The sequence below is a fragment of the Dendrobium catenatum genome, unplaced genomic scaffold, assembly GCF_001605985.2.
Source record: "Dendrobium catenatum unplaced genomic scaffold, ASM160598v2 fragScaff_scaffold_1644, whole genome shotgun sequence".
NCBI lineage: Eukaryota > Viridiplantae > Streptophyta > Magnoliopsida > Asparagales > Orchidaceae > Dendrobium > Dendrobium catenatum.
Genome location: NW_021320106.1, coordinates 932,584 through 954,955, shown reverse-complemented (window position 1 = coordinate 954,955; position 22,372 = coordinate 932,584). Strand labels below are relative to the sequence as shown.

The following is a 22,372-nucleotide window of genomic DNA, read 5'->3' as shown; positions in this document are numbered from 1 at the left end:
AGCACTGTCAGGTGACCTGACGCAATAATTTGCCGATTGTATGAACGTCATATTGAATTAAAAATAAATAAAGTAAAGATTTTTATTTGAATAAATATTGAGGTTCGATCAAATGTACGAATCCGTTTAGGTGGAACCGTGGAAGGGTATGGATCTCTTAATCATGCAATTTTTGCTTATAAAACTTTCGATGAGATTATTATCATTAATTTTATGGTGAGGATACAGAGACCAGAGAGAAGCTTCACTAGAATCTGAGGCGCTCGGTTTGGCTGATACCCTTCTTCCTCGAGCCTTCCTGTTCTACCGGCTGGCTTTGCCACCATCTGAATCATCGATCCTTCTTCTTCATTCTAGGGTGGCCATTTCAAGACCGTAGGCTGGCGGCAGAACTTCCGCTCGCGGCGTCTGGTTCCTCCGTCGCAACTCTAACCTCGACTTTTTTGCTGGAGTCTACCTCATTTCCCATTCCTTCAATCCTTCTGGTGGCCTTTTTTTCGTATTTCTATTTATTCAAGGAGGAATTTTGCTTGTGAGTTTCTCTTTTATCTAGGTATTTAGGGTTCGCTTAAATGTCCAATTTGATTATTGCTTAAATGCCCAATTTGATTATTGCTTAAATGTCCAATTTTATGATTAATGGAAAAAATGCTCATTGTTGAGATGAGTTTGATAAGAAGTCAGGGTTGAGACTTGTTTGTGCTCCAAAACTTATTAGTTTTCAGAAATTAGATTTTATGGAGAAGGAAATGAAGCATTCCTTTTCTTTCCAATAGTTTATATTGATAATCTTGTTAATCCAAGACTTTTTCTCCCGTGTATATCGGTATGTTTATGAATTGCTTGAAAATTATGGGGATATGATTGTTGCATGTTTGAATATTCACAAAAGTAGAGAGATTTTATCATCTTAGTATTATATGATGATTTTTCACCCAAATAGATAAGATAAGTTGAGAGTAGTTCATGGTAAGCAATAGTTTTTTACTCAGAATTTTGAAAAGAGATACATTTTGGGGATTTGTTTAGTTGGAATGATTTCACTAATGTATATTATATATTACAAATGATGTTTTTTTCCCACGATTGGGGAAGAAGTTGACATAATATAGTTAACATGAATTGTGAAGAGTGAGTTCTATGGTGGAAGTTCGAGGAGCTTTAAGACATTGGAGTTGCATTCAAGAGATTATTTTAGGTGTGTTCGATTGTACTCCTTAGAGGAGAGGAGATTAGCAACAAAGTGTAGCATAAGTCTTAGTGTTGATATTAGGCATTGACAATTTTTGGCAATGACATGCTTTGACATTGATGTTAACGACGTTCATCAGTCTTGTTGGCAATAGCGAGCATTGATTTTGGTGTTGATAGTATACATATTGGCGATGACATGCATCAATGTTAATGTTGACGACATGCATCATGTCACACCCTAAGGTGCTCTCAAGCCTAGCGCCGCAACGCTCTAGTGCAAACAAAAATTCAAATTTTCATTTAATTTTTTTTTTTTCATATTTTTTTGGATTGTTACACATCAACCTTAGTGTCGATGAGGTGTATTAATCTTGTTGGAAATGACATGTATCGACATTGGTATTGATGATGTATTTTTCTTGTTAGCAATGATGTGCATTAGCATTTGTGTCAATGACGGTCAGTCGTGCATTGACCTTATTAGTAATGGTATGTTAAAAGATGTCGTCACTCATGAGATAATAGTTGACAACGGTTGGGTGATAGTAGGCGACAAAGGATGTCAAAAGTGGTCATGCGATAATATTTACCTGCGATGATCTCCAATCTAGATTGCCATGCATAGCTTTCTCAAACTTCAGGTCAAGATATATCTCATGTGAAAAATAAAGGATTATTAATACATTTTTAGAGTGATTTTTTAATTATTTTAGCCAAAATCTCCAAACACTCAGTCAAATGGTCCATATTTATTCTTTTGATCATAAATGAGTTCTTTAGGCATTTAAGTGCCAAAATTTCATCAGATTTGAGTGATCTTATTTTCGTAATTCCTCTTATCAAGATGACAAGATGCTTGTTTTTACTAAAATCATGCAAGAATTAGAGATTGTTTGGCCCCTCAAACGATGCCATGAATTTTTAACCTTCAAGTGCTTGGTTTAACATTGTCATTGCCTATATATATATATATATATATATATATATGGCAGTGGTCCCCATTTTCTAGCCAAATAACTGTGCACAGGATTCTTGTAGCGAACCATACAAATACGACTTCCGCCCGCACAAACTAGGGTTTCATCGCCAATAGCTGGTCGGTATTTTCAGGGAGCGAAGCGCCGTCACAGAAAGGATGGTGGAGAAGGGGAGCAAAGGTCGGAAAGAGGAGGTCGTGACAAGGGAGTACACCATTAATCTTCATAAACGCCTACATGGATGGTATCTCCTTTTCGATTTTCCCCAAAAGATATTTTCTGCTGTCATTTTTATGGTTAATTATTTGTTTGAAAGATGAAATCCCATTCTTCTTGGCCCGCTAAATTAAACTCGAACGCTTTCTATATTGATTTTTTTTTATTCAGTGGATTAAATTGTTTTTCGCTAAATTCGATGCTGTGCCTGTTTGGCTATGCAAAGTGAATGCAGAACCAGGTTTATTAAATTTTGTCAGAATTAAAAGCTGAAAACTGTATGAGATGGGAACTGTTGAACCATGCGAACCCCTGATAAATTATTCGGCTATTTTTTCAGGAATTTAGATTTGAGAGAGAAATTCGTTGAATCCTGGTGTTTGCGTGCTGGCGTTGTTTCACAAATCCTTGGTTTAACCAATAAAGATGCTAGAATGAGTTTTATTAAAATATTAGAACTTAAAGTTTCCTGAATTTTATTTGCCAGGATGTAAACTAAATCTTGCTAACATCATACCTAAAGTAGGATGCTTAACAGCCCCTCAATGTTTATTTGTTTGATTCAGTGGTTCAAAGTTCATATGTTGTACACTTGATTTGTTGTTCATCATTTAGAAAATGGGTTTATACCTTTTTCTTTTACCACTACTAGGGACTAATCCCCCCTCCATTCAAACTTTCCCCCCCACGCTTGAATTAAACCCAAGCATGGGCCCACAAGGCATCTGCCCCCCTCTCCTCATGTCCGCCCAATGTGGGGCCCGCCTGGAATAAGTGAGGACCGGTCTATGTTGGACCTGTCTAGCCGGCCAAGGAGGGGCCGGCCTAACGCACATATCTAATTATGTTTTCAATGCATATCTTACTGATTTTAACTGTTCATTGTTTCTTGTGTGGCTAGTTGTTACCTAGATTGGAATGAGCATGATCTTGCATTTACATTAGCCTGATGCAATCTAAGGTATTCTTGCTCCATTAGAAGTTGTTTTCTATCCTCTCTAGTATTTTAGAGAATTGTTTCTTTTGTAATGGTATTGGTAAAATAATGGCATCTTAGATTATCCTAAACCTTCTAACGGAGTATATTTTCTTGCAAATTTTTCTAATTTGCAGGCAAACTTCACAATATAGTTTTGGAAATGTCGACCTGCTAAATGCAAGCTTAGATTTTTTTTCGGGAAATAAATCTATAAAATTTCTTGTTAACGTTCCAGAAGCATTAGTCATTCTGTATATTATGTAAATAATCTATGTCATGACTTTCACAGCACACATTTCTTCATGGGTGCTGAGGACGGGCCTGCAATGGAGAGCAAAGTCACAGAGGATTCAAATACCGCAGCACTTTCTTTTAATGATTTGGTTCATCATTCAGAAGAAAAAGTTGCACACAATTTAAATCATGAGTAAGTACAAGATTGTTTTTGCTTTTTATCTCTGTAAATGGGCCAGATCCAAAATTCTGTAGTCCTTGAACTTCAACCGATTCCTTTTTCAACGTTTTAAGTTATTACTTATTTACTGTTAAATTGAGTTAAGGTGACTGTCATTTTAGGTATTCCGTGGGATGAACTGAAAATGAGAAAAGAAAATAGAGACTGATACATAGTTCAACCTTTATCTTTATTCTGATTTGAGCGCAGCAAAAGGGAAAGATAAGATGGTTCAATTTTGAATGTAATGTTTGCTAGCTCTATAAGTATCATTGAATGTCTTTTTGCTCTTTCACATAGAAGTCCTAGTAGCGTTAGTCCATTTGAATATTTGAGGTTTAAGTCATGTCCTTACCTCGACTTTAAAAACTTATTTTCATTAGCAAACCTTCTTTTGCCACATGAGTATAATTACTTATCTATCAGTTCTAATTATTTTCTATATTTTGCACCTACTATAGAGTTCATTACTATGCTTAAGACTCTTCACACCAATAATGCTTTAGAATTTATATTGTCTCAATTTTGCTCATTAAGTATTGATAATGAGATCAATCAATATATTTTGTGTTCCTATACATTTCAACAAAATGAGATTGTTGAATGCAAGTTTTGTCAACTGCTCGTTGTAGCCTAAACATTGATCTTTCGAATGAATGTTCCACATTTATTTTAGGGTGTTGTAGGTTTGATTGCATACTATCTTATTAATTATATCCTATCTATTGTTTGTCGGAATGCCACCCCATTATCTATTCTTTAGCTCAAACAATTTTCTTTTTCTTTCACATCTAAAGTATTTGGATTACTATTTTATCTATTCATTTCAACCTAGTGACAAAATCTCTTGGGCCATTCAAATTTATTGTTCTAGGATACTTACATTTTCGAAGAGGCTACCATTGTTATGACTCCACCACCAAACGTGTTTTATAGATGCCTCCTTTTATGAGTCCTCTCCCTACTTCTTTAAATTCTCTTTTGAGACATCATCTTTTCTCGTTGCTCACCCTTGTGAAGCCACCATAATATGCATAATCAAGAAGGCCATACATAGACTTAAGCAAAGTCCTTGAGCTTGGTTTGATTTTCCAAAGTTAATAATATGGAGGTCGGTACAATAGGTCACTTCATCTTCGTCATAATATAATTCACCTACTCTTATCTTGGCAATTTATGGTGATGACATCATTCTTTTTGGGAGTGATTAAAATGGAGTTAATAAAATAAATCACTATGTACAAATGTTTTTCCCGACTAAAGATCTTGGTCACCCTAAATACTTCTTAGGAATAAAATTTAATACAACAAGAGGAATTTCCTTCTCTTAGAGGAAGTATACCAGTAACTTGCACAAATTTCTATGTTAGGTTTCAAATCTTTTTTTACTCATGTTGACACGTATAAGATTGCAAATAAAAATGAAATGCTTGAAGATGTCTCTCATTTTCATTAATTGATGGAAAATTGATTTATGTTACTATTACTAGACCAGACCTTAGTTGTAGGTGTTGTGAGTCGACACATGCAAAATTCTAAATGGTAATATAAAAAAGCTCTTCTGCATATGCTCAAATGCATTACAAAGTCACCTAGAACATAAGATGACATCCGTACTCCCCAATTCAAAGGGAAGAAAATCCTCCCTCGCCTGTATCCCCTGAATGGTCAACACCACTCCCCTACAAACTCCTCTGTTCATTTCTACCTTTTCGGTGTCCATCATCACCCCCGTACCCTCCTGTTTCCACTAGTTTCACCTCCAATTGATCAACAATTTGGGTGGAGATGAAATTGTGGGTTGCCCCACTATCTATCAACACTACCACATCCCTATCAACTATCTCTCCCTTCACCTTCATAGTATGATTTGGAGTGAATCTCACTAAGGAGTTTAGGGAGACTTCTGCCACATCCAAATGCAACTTCTTCTCCTCTTCCGTCTCTAACCCGCTTCCACCTCCCTCTTCAGCTTACTCGTCATCACAGACGGTGAGAACCTGAAGAGTTCGGTCCTTACACCTATGCCCTGACATGTACTTCTCATCGCACATGAAACACAACCCCTTAGCCCGCTTCTCCTGGATCTCATTCTCTATCAGTTTCTTAAAATGTCCTCTAGGCCCTCCTCCTCCAGACTTCTCCCTCGGTACTTCCCGTGATCCTCCCGGTATAGCTCCTTTGGGAGCTAGAAAAGTAGTATTCATCCTGTAGGATCCCCCGGAACTACTGCCACGAGCCCCCATCTCCAGATGCTTCTAGTCCTGAAAGAGCTGTGCCAACTCCATGGCCTCCCCCAAGTCGCGCAGTCGCATCACTCTAACAACTACTATGAGCTTTGGTTTGATCCCTTTCATGAAGTTCCCCTCAAGCACAGTCTCAAATAGATGGTCCAGTCGGCTAGCTATGTATTCAAACCGATCACGGTACTCTACCACTGTCCCTTTTTACGTCAAGGCAAAGAATTGCTCATAGAAGTCCCCTCCTTTTACGGTTCGAAAACGTTCCAGTAAGCACGCCTTGAACTCTTTCCAGCTCCTGATGGGTTGCCTCATGTCCCGCTATTGGTACCAAGCCAGTGCCTTTCCCTCCAAGCATAGTCCTGCCGCTGTTAGTAGGGGTGTCAATATTTGACACGACACGAAAACTCGACTCAGACCCGAACCGAAAAATCCGGGTTGTACCCGACCCGATTTCAAAACGGGTCGGGTTCGGGTTCCAGAAATCGACCGAACCCGACCCGTTTGAAAAATGGGCCAGGTTCGGATTGACTCGATGGGTTGTCGGGTCAACCCGCGAACCCGTTTTAACCTAACCCGTGCGAAATCTCTTCTATTGCCGCGCGAAAAACGGCGTGACCACGCCCCGGTGCCGAGCGACCCGCGCAACCGCTCCACACCGTGCGACCTCTCCGCGCGCAACCCCACCTGTACTTGTCCAGCGCGACCCCGCCCGCACTCGCTCAGCGCGACTTCGCCCACACTCGCCCCGCGCGCGTCCCCGCCTGCACTCGCCCAGCGCGACCCCGCCCTCACTCGCCCAGCGCGACCAGCTTTCCCGGGTCGGGTTGGGTCAACCCGGCAACCCGCCGGGTCGGGTTCGGTTCGCATTTCTGACACGTTTACCTAACCGGGTCGGGTTAGGGTCGACCCGTTTGAACTCGGGTCAGTTCCGGGTCCGACCCGAACCTGACTCATGACCCGAAATTGACACCCCTAGCTGTCAGCTTCTTTTCCTCTGTCAGCCCCATTGATGAACAAGTACCGTTCCACCTTGTATATCCAACCATGTCCATCCTCGCCCTCGAAGATGGGCATCTTCAACTTTCTGACCTTCGGGTCAACCCAGTTGCCCCTGGATCCTCCACATTCTCCCATGCCACGAACGGGAGGTGCTCCCCAGCTATCACGATCTTCCCTCCGGCGATCATAACCATAGTCCTCATCAACTTTCCCTCTCCTTCTTTCAAAATCAGTACCTCAGTGGTGGAAATCCCCCCTTCTTCCCACAAAATCAGCACCCCTCTTTTTGTAACACATGCTCATCTTTTCTCTAGAAAGTGGTTCTAGAGGTGGCATGTCATCCTCCCCCTCTAGGATCTCTACTTCTGGATTTTTCCTCCCCCTAAACGGATTCGGATTCCCTCCTATACCATGGCCGCCGGTGGTCTCCCTTGCTTCCGATGTTGTCGGATTGGTATTCACCTCTAATAGTTTCTTCAACATCTCTTCCATTAAAGTGCACTTCCCTTCCAACCTTTCATTGTTGGAGGAGATTTGATTTTGAAAATCAAAGAAATTTTCCTCCAAATCCGATTTATTTGCCCAATTTCGCCTTCCAACACTTCGACCTTCTTTTCGGCCATCTTTCTTCTCAAGGATCTCAAGAGAGCTTCTGCCGGATGCAAAAAACCCTCAAAGATTTCAAAAATTTAGTTGCCGATGGTCCCAAAATGATGCTATGATACCAATTTGATAGGAAACACTTGAGTTCGCAAGAATCCCCAAGGGAAATACTTGAGTTCGCAAGCAAACCTATCACTAATTTGTGAAAACAGCGAGAATAATGCAAAATCTGGGCAGAAAAACAGTCCCCAAACGATGGATTGCAATGAAAAAATCAAGCCAAATAAAGACAAAGTAAGATACAAGCGATCCTCAATTCGAGAGGAGGATCTTTCTCTCCCAAATCTCTAGAAAAGCAATCTAGAGCCCAAACACCCAAGAACTCAAGAGAACACAAATATTCAAGTATGAGAAAACTCCCTCCAACCAGCCCCCTTACTAATACAATTCATGTCCTAATTTCAAACATCTCACATTCAACTTTTTCCTCTCAAACTAGCCTCCCAAAACCCCTTCTACCCATTGCTACAAATGGGTGACATCATTAAAGGGGGCAGACCCCACCGGTCCGCCTTTTGTAAATTTGAATAGGCCTAACAGATGGTTATTAATAAATTCAATAAACCAGCTCTTTTTACTCTTCAATTAGGATGCTTTGAACCAGTGCTTAAAGCCTTTTGTCTTGCTGAAAATGTGGACTGTCATAAACTTATGTAAGTTTAGTGAAATATTGGCCTCATCCATGATTATGTGACCTAAAGACCAAGGCTACTTTTTTCTACTTGAGGGTGGAGATTTACCTTTTTTTTTTTTTTTGACATTTGTTGCTATGCGTTGTACCGTTTGGTTGCCAGGATTTAATGAACCACAATTTGTAGAGCTGTTTTTCAAAATCAGATTGTTATGAAAGATGGATGGTCTATTCAGAAGCGCACTTCTTATTGAGCCCCCTTATGTTCCTATTGGATATTGACATGTCTCAAATACACTTTTAAGACTTGTAGGACACTAAAAACCCGCCCTAACCTTTTTCTAAAATGGAATTGGTTGAACTGGTCCAGGATAATCCCATCACACACCTAGGACATAATGTTGGGGACACACCATGTCTCAACCCCACCAGTTTTTCACTGCCTCTCAATTAGTTGCATATGTTGCATTATGCTTTTTTGTGTTATGATATCTTTGTACACACACATATTTTGCATTAGTTGCATATATATATATATATATATATTGAAAATATCTGCTTGACATAGGATGTCTTAAGGTCTATTATTATTAATGCAATTAAATGATACATAATGTGAAGCTACACAAATTTGTTTTGGAACTCGTATAAACAAATATCACAATTTATCTAATTACTTATTAACTTCCTATGCAATAAAAAAAAATATGAAGAATTTGTGCCTAACGATAGTTTAATGGTTGATTTAATCAAAGAAACCTTGTGATACAATCGCTACCATTGATATTACAACAATTGAAATTCACACTGGAATCCAAAACCTACTTTGTATCATATTTGATTAAAGTCAAGAATATTTGTAAAACTAATTACGAATTATGTTGATGAAAAGATCAAGGTCAGGATTTACCAAGTGGAGAAAATCAAAGGCTCGTGCTGTTACAAGAAGATTACTTCTCTCAGAAATTAGTCATTGCACTTAAGAACTCAACATCCAGCAAGCAAATAAGAAATTTAAATGACTATGAAGTTTTATTAAACAACTTAGTTGAAAGAAATAAGAAAAACAAAGACCCTGTAGTATGTAAAAAACTGTAATTCTAAGCTTATCCAATCTCCCATCAGCTGAAATCCACCCTTTAGTCCAACTAGGTTCTTGACATTTTTGTCTTCCTACACATCCCTTTTTCTTTCCCAAAATGCTGCTAAGAACCTGCAAGAAAAGACAAATGTATAGACAATAATGCAAGAATTAGATGGCCTTGGATTCCTTTTTGCATAATTCAGCTGCATATTCTTCTGTCATCCTTGTTTTCCAATCAACATTAGGAGGAAACCCTGCCCAAGAGAAAAAAAATACTTAGCTGGATTTCTGTCACTGGAATCAGTGAATGCTTCCTAGAACAGCCATGTGAGAAACCTAGAAGCTCCGATCAATTGTGAGGAAGCCTGCTCTCCACTACAGTCTCCTCTTTCTGCCTTTTCAAAACAAGGGGACTCCTTCCTAAACTCAGGAAACCTAAAACCAAAACTCAAAATAACTAAATAAGTGCCTTCTACCAAAGGTAAAAGGGGTTTAAGTAGGCCAACCCTATTAAAGATTATATTAACCATAGTTACAAATCTACCCCTTCAAGAAAAGAAGGAAAATAAATTATCCTAATGAAAGAAAAGATAATTATGAGGCCCCACCCCTAACTACTGTTCAGCTGGTATGCTATTTTCTTAGGACTCACATCATGAAGGCATCATGTGGAGCATTCTTGGAGTGATGCTCTGTTTCATCATTTTGGATTGAATTTCATTTGCTGCGAGCTTATCCATCTTCCTATTCTTCAATGTTGATTATTTGATCAAATGAGCTTGTGCCAGTTTTTGTCTTGTATTTTCTAATTCGTTTTGGAGAACTTCTTAATCATCCTCCCTCCTTGATCTAGCATTGCAATTTTTTTTCGATGAGTTCATATTATGTTGATATTATTTAATTTACATTGAAAGCTTTGATACCTTGTCATACTTAGTCTAGGTTTCCACTACAATAATCAAATCATGAATCCCATTACCGTCCTCTATTTTACGATCTTATCCATAGTGGCATTGATTTTTTGCATCTGTCATGCGGTTTGTGTTTCTTCCTACATGCATGCCATAGCCCACAATGTTTTGGATTCCCCTCTTGAACTCTATATATTCCCCATATGCTGATTTCTCTTTTATTCTCAAGAAAATTAAAGAGAAAGTTAATCTGGATCCATAAAACTGTATGTTTTTTTTTTCCAGCATGTATTAATTATTAGCATATTTTGGGAATGAAGAGGCATTCTATCTCCATCAGGCCTTAACATGCATATCCAAGCTTTAGCCTATGGTTGTTTGACTTGTGTGGTTATTTGTAAATACTTAACAAATATATTTTCCTAGGGTAATTAGCATTTTTAAACATGGAGAGTAATTATTATTTGGTCTTGCGCGATGGGTGTCTGGGCTTGTATTGACAGTTTATTTTTCTTTTAGAATTTTTTTGCCCCTTTTTTTGATATCTCCCTAACAAAGTTTAATCCATTTTCATTCACAATAAGCTTCAGCTATAAATTTTTCAAGTTGCTCTTTTATTTCATGTTATATTGCTCAAATTCTTTAATCCTATATTTTTACTTTCAGGGATGCAGAGCCGAAACTTGATGCTAGTCCTGAAGAGATTAGAAGTATTCTGGAGGTGATTGCTGCCACTGGGAAGTTCTGGTATCCAACCATTGACCGACCATTGATAATCTATGTATCATTTTTTTTTTCCTCTGAACATACTTTAAAAGTTCATGCTGTTATTTATTTCAGAGGGCATGGCTATCTTGAAGTAATAGGTATTCCTTGTATTGGAACTTTACCTAATGGATTGCAGCTCAGGCGGGTCATCATTAACTATTGTTCATATTTGTTTTTTGCCTTTTACCAATTTAATCTGATTATTTCGCTACCTTTTAAATACATTCTGATCCTTCTCTATAGATATTAGCATAAAATAAGTACAGCGAGGTTTGTTGCTTGCCAAATCTACTCTTTTGTGTTTCTGATGTAGGACTACAATGCTTGAAATAATTTTGAAAAGAGCTTGCACGACTTATTGATTAGAGTACCAACAAGTAGAACTATTAGCAAATAAAACAATGAAACAAAACGTAAGAGTGGTCATTTTCGTTTAGGCTAAGTTGCACATCAAGAGCTTTGAATAATCAAAATAATATAGGAAATAATATCATGCAAATATAATAGCTTCAACGAAAATCCCTAATCTAACAATTAGATTAGAAACAAATGAAGTGCACTCAATTCCCTACGTTTACTAAGCTTGGCAGAATTAGGCAAACACAATCTTCATGACTAAAATCAAATCACAAGGAAGGGGTTAGACTTTAAGAAATATAAGAAGAAGGAGATTAGAAAACCTTCGTCAAGGATCGGTTGTAATCCTCCACTCGACGGTTCCAAGTTGCTCTTCAATAGCCTCGACCAAGGTATCCAAGTTGCGCTCTCCGTACTCTTCTACAGTGTGGTCGATGCGCGGGTTGAGGTCGAAGAAGGTCGAGTGTAAGATGCAAACAAATCCTTGCTCGTCATAGGAGAGGCCGTAATCAAGTTCCGGATCGGCCATGCATTTGCTTTGTTGTATGTGGTGGTATCGGCGACATCCTTCAAAGCTTTTAGATCTCTTGAGAGAAAGGGGATCCTCATAAGAAATAAGAGATAAGGAGAGGAGAAGGGTTCGACCAAAGAGGGGAGCCACACGTGGGTTAGGATTAGGTTGGAGGAGATGATTAAATTCAAAATTTTGAAATAAATTTTATATTTTGAAATTAAGAGGAAAGAAATTAGGAGGGGAATTTAATTCCCCAAATTTGGGGGGGGGGAATTTATGAGAGAGAGAGAGAGGGAGTGGAGAGAGAGAGGGGGTGGTTAGGCTAGGGGGGCCGGCGGCATGGTGTGAGGAGGGGTTTAGGGAATTAATTAGTGGGTTGCCTAATCAAGGGAGTCTTAAATTAGGCAAGGGATTAAATCAAATTCAAATAGAATTTGATTTGGAATTGTTTATGGAAACTTTTCAAAAATAGATTAGTTAAAATTAGGAAAGAATTTGAATTTCAAATTCAATTGATCCTAAATTAACTCCAACTAAATTAGGAAACTCAAGGAATAGGGGAAGATGAGCGGGACAGGTCGGCTAAGAGAGCTAGGGCCGGCGGTTTGGTGGACTTAGGGAGGAATAGTTGAAGGGGGGAAAGGGGAAAGGTGCTTGGAGAGGAAGTGGATGGCCGGTGAATGAAGGGAGGTGGCGGATGGCTGGATGGAGGCCGGCGGTGGGAAGGTGAAACCGTGGGGATGTGGGGGTTGAAACCGGCGTCTAGGGAAGGGGAAAAGAGGATGGGAAGAAGGAAGAATAACCACGAACCCGACTCGTCAAGGTTGGTGGGAAATGCGCAATTCCCCCTCTCCTAGAGATCTCACTCCGATCTCTCAAGCTCTTACAAGAACTCATGCAAAGAGAAGAATTATTTTAATCAATCATTCATTAATCTCAAAAGAAGAATATTAGGGCTATAAATAACCTCGTACAAAGACTTACAAAAATAAAAGGACGACGATGCCCCTAGGGTTTACATACGACCTCCCTTAATAAAAACGTACAACGGGAAACTAATAAAGCAAATACAATATGACATCATAAATAAGAAAATACATAAAACAACTCAGAAATACAATGACTCAATCATGGCCGTAGATCGACGGCCACGTCTGATAGACTCTCCACGATCTGATGTCCCCATCAGTTTCTCCTCAGTAGATTCACTGAAATACACAAATGATTAGAATCAGCAGAAAATGGGGCAGTATTTCTGAAACACATCCATGAAACTTGCAAGTCCGCAACCGTAGGATGGTGAGAAGGAACATTTCTGGGTTAAGCATCATAATTTACTTCCTCCTGGAAAAGTTGCATGTTAGATTCTTAAATCATTAAGTTTCAACTGTAGTATTTTTGGTTGAAATTGGGGTCCTGACATGATGCCTGTCACTCCTAATGCTATTTTATTCTAAATATGCATCTGAATCTAGTGAAAGACAAAATGACAAGGGTTGAACTGGTTAGATTTATAAATATTATAGTGAGACCTACTTAAAGAGGTACTGGGAAAATTTGAGATGGTTTGAGCATGTAAAACAAGTGCAGGCTACCAAAGAAAAATGGTTGGCCGAGTTCCACATATTTATAACTAATTCAAAACGATTTAGCTATACTCAAATTAACCCCGGTGCAGCTCTTAATAGGTATCAAAATCAAAGAAAAATTGATTAAGCAGGCTCTAAATGGCTGGATAAGACGGCTGCTGCTACTGATTACTATGTGTTGAAGGTGAAATATAGCATTGTCTTGTTTAGGGCAAGGGACATAGTGCAGTCTTTTTCTGATTTCGTCTGCCAAAAGCATATCCGTACACATTCTTACCATTTGCGCTACTTTATAGTTGTGACAATGATAGTAATATGAATAGCTAGTTATTATGTGGATTCCATCTATTCTATGTTTCTTGAAATTGTGTATTCTTTTTGCGGGAGATTTTGACTTCGTTTGGGATAGTTTTTTTATTACTTTATAAAACTATTTTTTAGAAAAAAAAATTCTAATTAAAATTCTAAAAAGCCGTTTTAGAAAGCAGCAAATAAGTTGTCCCGAACGAAACCTTTGTGTGATGCTTATGCAATTTGTCCTTTGCATTTATGTCGTATATCTATATTTTTTTGGAGTAACATTTGGCTAATTCTGAAATGCTTTTTGTCCTTTACATAACTGAATAACTATCTTCAAAATTCTACTGCAGGCATGATTGGGATGAGTTGAAGAACATGTTGTCTTTCCAACTGAAGCAGGTATGGCCATCTCTGCCAACAGCAAATGCTTTGTCGACTTCATAATTGAAGTGCCTCGTTATGGGACTAATCAATCCCACTTGTGTAAACGTGATCCAAATTTCAATTATTCAATGAAGGTATTGGCAGAATACCCTGAAGCTCAGATAGGCAGTGGCGCTGAACAGCAACAGAGTTCTTTGTCTGGCGAAACATATCGCGAGTTGGTAAAGAGATTGGATGAAGGTGATTTCAGAACCCGAGCGTCTCTATTATGCAATAGATTTGCTCTTACAAGATATTACTTGGCTGCAATACATGTTGTGTTAAGTGATAAATGGCATTATTTAAATGATTGCTTAGGAAAAAGCCACCTGATGAAGTACAAGCCTTCAAATAGGCCAAAACAATGTACAAAACCCAAAGAAGCCATCGGCTCCATAATAGATTTGAATTTAACCCATTTTCAAGCCTTTTAAAGCCATTCATGTTCATTATAATTTTCTTTTAATTTAAATTATTTAATCATGTTATCTTCTTTTGGATTAGAATATATTTAAATTTAAGATTATGATTAGATATTATTAGATTTGTATTAAAATGTTTGACCGTATACTTGATACTAATTATCAACATTCATTATATTGGTTTACAAGGAGCCTGCATCATCTCCATATGGCTGAGATTAATGGAATTTTGAGGCTGAAGTATTTGCCAATCTACCATAGGAGATTTCCTGATGTAGCTCTCTTTAATTGTAAGCAATGTTCTCAATCAGTCATTGATTACCAAACGCTCGAAGATTGGAAAAGCATTAGAATTTTTCTATTGCATGCAACTTATAATGAGAAGATACGTAAAATAGTCATCAATGATGGGAGTTAAATGAATGTTATCTCAGAAGTAACTTTGAGTTAGTTTAGAAATGAAACCACATCTCGCTCCTTTAGATGTTGCTTGAGTGAACCAAAGATCCCTAGTTGTTAGTGAGCATTTTCTAGTTTCTATCCAATTCTGTAGTTTCAAAGACAATATCTAATTTTTTGTCTTTCCTATATATGTTGCACATTTCCATTTAGTTCTTCAATGGCTTTATAACATGACCGTTATCAATTATGAGTGAGGAAATGTGTTTTTAAATTCATTGGTTTCTTTATTCTTTTATTTTCTATAAAAATCTTTGGGTCTTCATCTGCACAACTACCCAAGCCTAGATTTGATATGAAGATTATTCTTATTGAAGTGCTAAGGGCTAGACTATAGCTTTTACTCGTTGTCTAGCCGATTAAGCGTCTATTATTATCTCTTGTTCGACCAAATATTCTAATGTCATGGCTAATACTTCTCTGTCTGCCAAGCAATGTGAGATTATGACTAAGTCTTCCATTGCTTCAACCGCATTGCAATCCACTTCTAGTTTTTAATGTTGTGGTCGAAAGGCCTTCTAGAGGGCCATCATGGAGTTTACATTATTTATAAAGACCATCATGGGAGGGTTATTGAGTATAGATTATGACGTGATACTCATGTTTCTCAAAATCAATTTGGATTCATGCCAGGTAGGTCTCCTATGAAAGTCATACATTTATTAAACCTCTTAATAAAGTGATGGTGAAATATATGAAGATATTATTAGTATAATTTAAGTTGGATGGTTGAAGTGGAGGAATGCATCAATGTGATTGAAAAGTACCCCTAAACTTAAGTGAAAATTGTATAAGATGGTGGTGAGACATGCAATGCTTTATGGCGCAGAATGTTGGCCATTAAAAAGCATAAAATTAAGTTAAGTGTTGCAGAGATGAGGATGCTCAGGTGGATGAGTGGCTTCACTCTTAGAGACAAAATGCAAAATGAGTATATTTGTGAAAAGGTTAGAGTAGCTCCAGTGGTAGATAAGATTAGAGAGAGTTGCCTTAGATGATTTGGACACCTAAAATGTCGGCCTTTCGATGACCCAGTTAAGAGAGTAGATGTATTGGATTTAGCCTATGTTAAGAAGGTAGAGGTAAACCTAAAAAGATTTGGCTAGAAAATAAGAAATGATATTTTTTTAATTAAATTTTAATGATGATTTGACTCTTAACAGAACACAATGGAGAAAAATGATTCATGTAGCCGACCCCACGTAGTGAGATAAAGGCTTGATGTTGTTGTTGTTGTACCACTCATGAAATTTATCTCCCTACTTTTGAAAATCGTACAGTTTCTATGGTTATAAACTTTTTTATCAAAATCTTGGGATATTACTACTTATGAATTGTCCATGAGCTTCCATTTATGAGGGCTTTTCAACATGCTATTGATTTCTTCAAGGGTTCATTCTTATTAGATTAACCTTACTGAAGAATGAACTCCACAAATCATGTTGAGGTCAAAATCTAGGTTAACGGGCTGATATAGGATTTCCTTAAGAAACTTTAAGTCTGCGTGTTCTTACCAAATTATTGATCTTAAAGAAGGATGATACTTGGCATATGTGTGTTGCTGAGCACAATAAATACTACCATTATAAAGTGCAAATTCCTCAGATTTGACTGCTTGCTTGAGATCTTGTTCATCGTTATGTTCAAAAGTTTATTTGTGCAGTGGGTGCAATCAAATCTAGATTGATCTTGAAGATTAATTGAAAAAAAATCTTTAAGACATTGATTGGTTATATGAATTGGTCAATTGTACCTTTTGGATTATCCAAAACACCTCATACTTTTAAAGATTGATTGATCAGGTGTTTAGGCCAACGATTGGTAAGTTCCTGGTAGTGTACTTTGATTCATATTGATTTATAGCTCATATGAAGCTAAGCTTCTTGATCATCCATGTCAAATATTGTCCAAGTGATGAAAAGCTATATATTAATTTCAAAAAGTGCATATTTATGCAATCAGAAGTTTTATTTCTTGGCTTTGTGATGTATTCTGAAGGTTTAGAATCAACTTCCTCAAAAATTGAAGCAATCCTTGATTGGCCAACCCTAAGGTTTGAAATTGCATGATTATTAAGGCTTTTTTTTTTCATGAGGTGATGCTTAATATTAAATCATTTAATTAATGAAAAATATGAAATGACAATTTACATACTAACATCAAAGATGTCTAAGCAATATCATAAAAGTTAAATAATACCATAAAAATAATACAACGTTACAACACTAAATTATAAGTTGCTCTCACTCCTAATTCAAGACAAAACGTAGTATGAGATTATAATTATGAATTCAAAAGTCTCCCACTCTCATTGCTTATTGGGTCTGCATTAGAATTATCATTCTAGTTAATTGCTTTCTCTCTGCTCTCATCCTCTGTTGTGTAAATATTCTCCCAATCTTTCTCAGTCTTCAGTGTAAGTCATCTTCCTCCTAATCAATAAAAATGAATAAGAATATTAATTAATTTTTAAAAGTCAAAGTAAGACTATTTGGTTTATCTACTCTGTCAAATCATGCCCAAAATAACTCGGTTATTATTTTAAAAACACAAGTCTCCTTGCTAGCATTTGTGCTTTATTTTTCTTCTCACAAATAGGTGGAACATCTTTTTGATTTGCGTAAGTTTGCATCGTATAAATTTGTATATTATTTGTGGAGATTTTCTTGTTATCGTTGTTGCATTCCCATATCTTAAAAAATGGCGTTTTAATTGTTGTTATAATGATATCCTTATATGATATTTGAGCTCTCGCATTAATAGTTTATATCATTATCATATTTTGCAGCTCTTTTAGGCTTTATAGAAGGTCCTCCATTCACATTGCAGCGTCTTTGTGAGGTAGTTTACTCTTAATCTTCGTTATCATCATTCAATGTACTTTTTAGTTCTAGTATGAATATTTACAGAACTTCCCTAATCCTGAATATGATAGTTGTTCGTAAGATGTTAAATTTTATTTTTTTCCTTTTTTATGTATTGTACTTTGGCTGGTGAATTACAGACTTAGAGCTTACATTGCATATGTTTCACAGATTCTTCTGAATCCTAAAAGCACATATCGCAGTCTTTCCAAGCTTGCTTTGGCACTGGAGAAGGTTTGTTCACTCGAGCCCTCTCTTTACAAGAAAATCAGCCCGTCAAGCTCATCATTTAAATTCTTACCGGAAATGCTTATTTTTTGTGGATAAATTAGTATTGCATTAGAACATTTGTTCTTTTCCCTTGTATTTATCAAGCATATTTTGGGAGAATCTAAGTTTGCCTAATGAGTGGATCTTATCTACATTTGCGCTATGTTACTCCATCACTGAGAAAACATGTCCTGGCAGGCAACTATTACATATATAGGAGTTTATGTCATTGTCTATAAGGGTATTAAAATAGGTTTTCGGATCGGGTTCTGCCAACCCAAATTTGACCTGACTTCAGAACACCCGACCTATACTCGACCTGTTTTGTAAAACGGGTCATAAACTTTGACCTGGACCTGACCTGCTTCAAACCCAACTCCTGCTGACCCGGGGAAGATATGTATTTAAAAGGAGGAGGTTAGGGTTAGGGCAGGCATGCTTTGAGTTGTTCTCTTGGAGTTTTTTTGGGCGTTTTGAGCTCTAGATTCATCATCTAGAGATTGGGAGAGAATTATCCTCCTCTTGAATTGAGGATGAATTGCATCTTGCTTGGTGTTTGCTTTTGCTTTGATTCCATTATTACAATCTACGTTTTGGATTGATTTCATCAAGATTTTCGCATTACTCCTGCTGTTTTTACCAATTATTGCTAGGGTTGCTTGCGAACTCATGTATTTCCTCTTGGATTACTTGCGAACTCAAGTATTTCCTATCACAAGCTTTGTGCTTATACAAACATATAACCTCTACTGGAATTTTAAATCCAGGACTTTATTCAACATCAACTATTTATTTATTTTAGATCCTTAATTATAATCATCAAATAGAACAACAACAACAACAACATCAAGCCTTTGTCCCACTATGTGGGATCAGTTGCATGAATCCTTTTTCTCTGTTTTATTAGAAGTCATATTCTTGTTTAAATCTAATAAAGAAATATAATTTCTAATATTTTCTAACCAAAAATTTTTAGGTCTACCTTTACATTTCTTAACATAAGTCAAATCTAGTACCTCTACTTTCCGAACCAGGTTATCGGAAGGCCGCTGTTATATGTGACCTAACCATCTAAGGCGGCTCTCTCTAATCTTATCTTCCACTGGAGCGACTCCAACCTTTTCACAAATAGAAACAAAATAAAATAAAATCTAATATAATCATCAAATAGAAACAAAATAAAATCTCATGATGCAACCACTGAAAAGTGAAACAGCATAATATATACCAGCTTCAGCTACATTGCCACTAAAAATTCTCGGATGAGTTGGAACAACCGCAGTACCTGCCAATGTAACCAAAGCCATAAATTCTACAATCTCGATAAAAAATCCAACACGCAAGGGAAACGACCTTTGCTATCTCCTTAGGAAGGAACCATCAGAGGAGCAATAGGAATAGATAATATAGAGCCATCACATCAAATCTACCCAACTTGAAAATTTTCGACCTGATGATATGTTAGATTGAATTCTTCTAAGAATTTTGCGCATAACTATTTAATTTTAGTTAAGGATTCTATGAAATTGCATGTTTATTGTTGAAGATCCTTTATTAATTTCCTTTTATGCCAAAATCCAAATGATTGTTTACAAAATAGTATACGCAACATGACAATTGTTTAATCCTTTATTGGCTGCTTTCTCTCCACTCCAACAACCCTCCATAGAATCAGCTTAATTTTCTATTCAAATTAAAATTAGTATTCAAAGTACCGTCTTATCTCCTAAATCTCCTTGATTTCCTCGAGCAAATCAGTAACAAATGCTCAAAATTTAAATATATCACAATGATGTTCTAAATACCATTCAAATCCAAAACCTAAATCACCTTTAATACCTGACTAATTATCTCTCCTACGCACACATCCTTAAGGAATCTTCAGTGAACAATAATTTTATTGTTCAAATAAATAATAAAATCAAGGTTCAAACGAACGGAGAATAATGAAGTCTTAAAAAAAAAAAAAGAATGAAAGAAAAATATGATTGGATACTAAAAAACAGTTGAAAATCTTTTGCAAGGCAATATAACTTCTTCCATAACGCATCCATGCTTTTCTACTCGAGAAATTCATATCGTCCTCTTCAAAGGCATCAGTAAAATCACGGTTTGACGGGTATGAAATCTCAATTGAAAATTTGGATTGAAACTTGATAGATCTTTACTTGCATTGATCTAAGCTTTAGAAACCTCCACTGAAATTATGTGAATCTTATTGCATGCTTATTGCCACTAAAAAAGGTCAACATAAGTAATTTTCAGGAAAATAATTAACAAGATAAATAAATATTTACGAAATTCTTTTATGACTCATGAAAAAAGGTCCAAAATTTTGTATTTTGTATTTGCATACAAATGAGTTTACTTGCACTAATTCATCATTAGAGTTGCTTATGGACCTCATTTTTATATTATTCCTAGTTTTATGGATCTCGAAAAAAAAAGATTTTGCATTTGCTTACAAATGAGATTATAAAGTTATTCCGAGTGAAAATTTATATACCCAACATCGATTATTAGTTTTGGACTTTAAGATAAAGGGGCATAAAATAAAAAATAAAGTAAAAATATTTTCTATGATTAGATGGAGAAATTTAAAGAATATTAACAAAAATATTTTTGGGAGTAAGATTTTAGATCTTAAGATTTTGTCTGTGCATGAGGAAAACAATGTTATGTGGGAAAAAGTGGCTAGTGATATTAAGAATATTGCAAAAGATGTGTTTGGAGCATCAAAGGGAAAAGCTCCTAATAGTAAAAATAGTTGGTGGTGAAATCCAAATGTGCAAGAAAAGATTAAAAATAAGAAGATTTGTTATAAAAATTGGTTTAATTTTAAAAATTATGATAATTGGAAAATATATAAAGTGGCTCGTAAGGATTCTAAGAAAGCAATATGCGATGCAAATATATTAGCTTTTAGTGATTTATATAATAGATTAGATACTAAGGAGGGAAAAAGATATATGTATAAGTTAGCCAAACAAAGAGATATGAGTATTAAGGATTTAGTTCAAGTGAAGTGTATTAAGGATGAAGATCAAAAAATACTTTTCTTAGAAGATGATATTCAACAAAGGTGGATGAGATATTTTGCTAAACTTTTTAATGAAGATTGTGAAAATAAGATTGACTATAGTGACCTTAGCACCCTAAATGAAAATAAAGATTTCTATTTTTATCGGCGTATTAGTAAAACTGAAGTTAGAGAGGCTTTAAAGAAAATGAAGGGTGGAAAAGCTGTTGGACCTGATGATATTCCAATAGAAGTGTGGAAATGCTTAGGAGATGAAGGGATTTCTTGGCTTACTAAACTTTTTAATACTATTTTGAAGACTAAAAAGATGCCAAATGAGTGGAGGATGAGTGTGTTAATTCCTATTTTTAAGAATAAAAGGTGATGCACAAGATTGTATGAATTATAGAGGAATTAAGTTAATGTGTCATACTTTAAAACTATGGGAGCGAGCTATGGAGCATAGGTTGCGGCTAGAGAGGGAGTTGAAGGTAAACTTGAATTATGGAGGTCAACCTTAGAGTCTAAAGGTTTTCGCTTGAGTAGATCTAAAACTTGGCAGCTCTTCTCAAAAAAGCGATTTCGAAACGCGATTTTCTTTTCTTAGAAAGACGTATAAGAATGGGTAGGGTGAAGTTGGAAATAAAGAAAATTGAGAACAATACAAATAGGCAAGTGACGTTTTCGAAGCGACTCAATGGCCTCATCAAGAAAGCTTATGAGCTCTCTTTTCTTTGCGATATAGATATCGCGCTCATCATGTTCTCCCCTTCTGGCAGGCTCAGCTCTTTCTCCGTTCGCCGGAGGTGAATTGAACCCTAATCATTTTTCTTTTTTCATGCTTTCTATAAGTTGGTAGTGAGGCCTGCAATGCTTTATGTTGCCGAATGTTGGCCATTAAAAGATAAGTATAATACTAAGTTAAGTGTGGCAGAGATGAGGATGCTCAGGTGGATGAGTGGCTTTACCCTTAGAGATAGGATACGAAATGAGCATATACGACAAAAAGGTTGGAGTAGCTCCAATGGAAGATAAG

General features: G+C 36.6%; 1 protein-coding gene across 2 annotated transcripts in view; it reads left to right on the top strand.

The window, feature by feature from the left end:
- Window positions 1-136: 136 nt before the first annotated feature.
- Window positions 137-22,372, top strand: part of LOC110109481 (serine/threonine-protein phosphatase 4 regulatory subunit 2-A) — a 25,996-nt gene continuing 3,760 nt past the window's right edge. Inside the window, exons 1-8 of one of the 2 annotated variants that reach the window (XM_020840567.2) lie at window positions 137-266; window positions 358-532; window positions 3,656-3,793; window positions 11,018-11,098; window positions 14,230-14,278; window positions 14,398-14,503; window positions 17,972-18,024; window positions 18,219-18,281. In XM_020840567.2, the coding sequence (XP_020696226.1) occupies window positions 3,669-3,793; window positions 11,018-11,098; window positions 14,230-14,278; window positions 14,398-14,503; window positions 17,972-18,024; window positions 18,219-18,281 (477 nt within the window). In that variant the 5' untranslated portion in view covers window positions 137-266; window positions 358-532; window positions 3,656-3,668. Of the gene's footprint in view, window positions 533-3,655; window positions 3,794-11,017; window positions 11,099-14,229; window positions 14,279-14,397; window positions 14,504-17,971; window positions 18,025-18,218; window positions 18,282-22,372 lie in introns of both variants that reach the window. The other variant, XM_028701170.1, reaches the window with a different exon arrangement.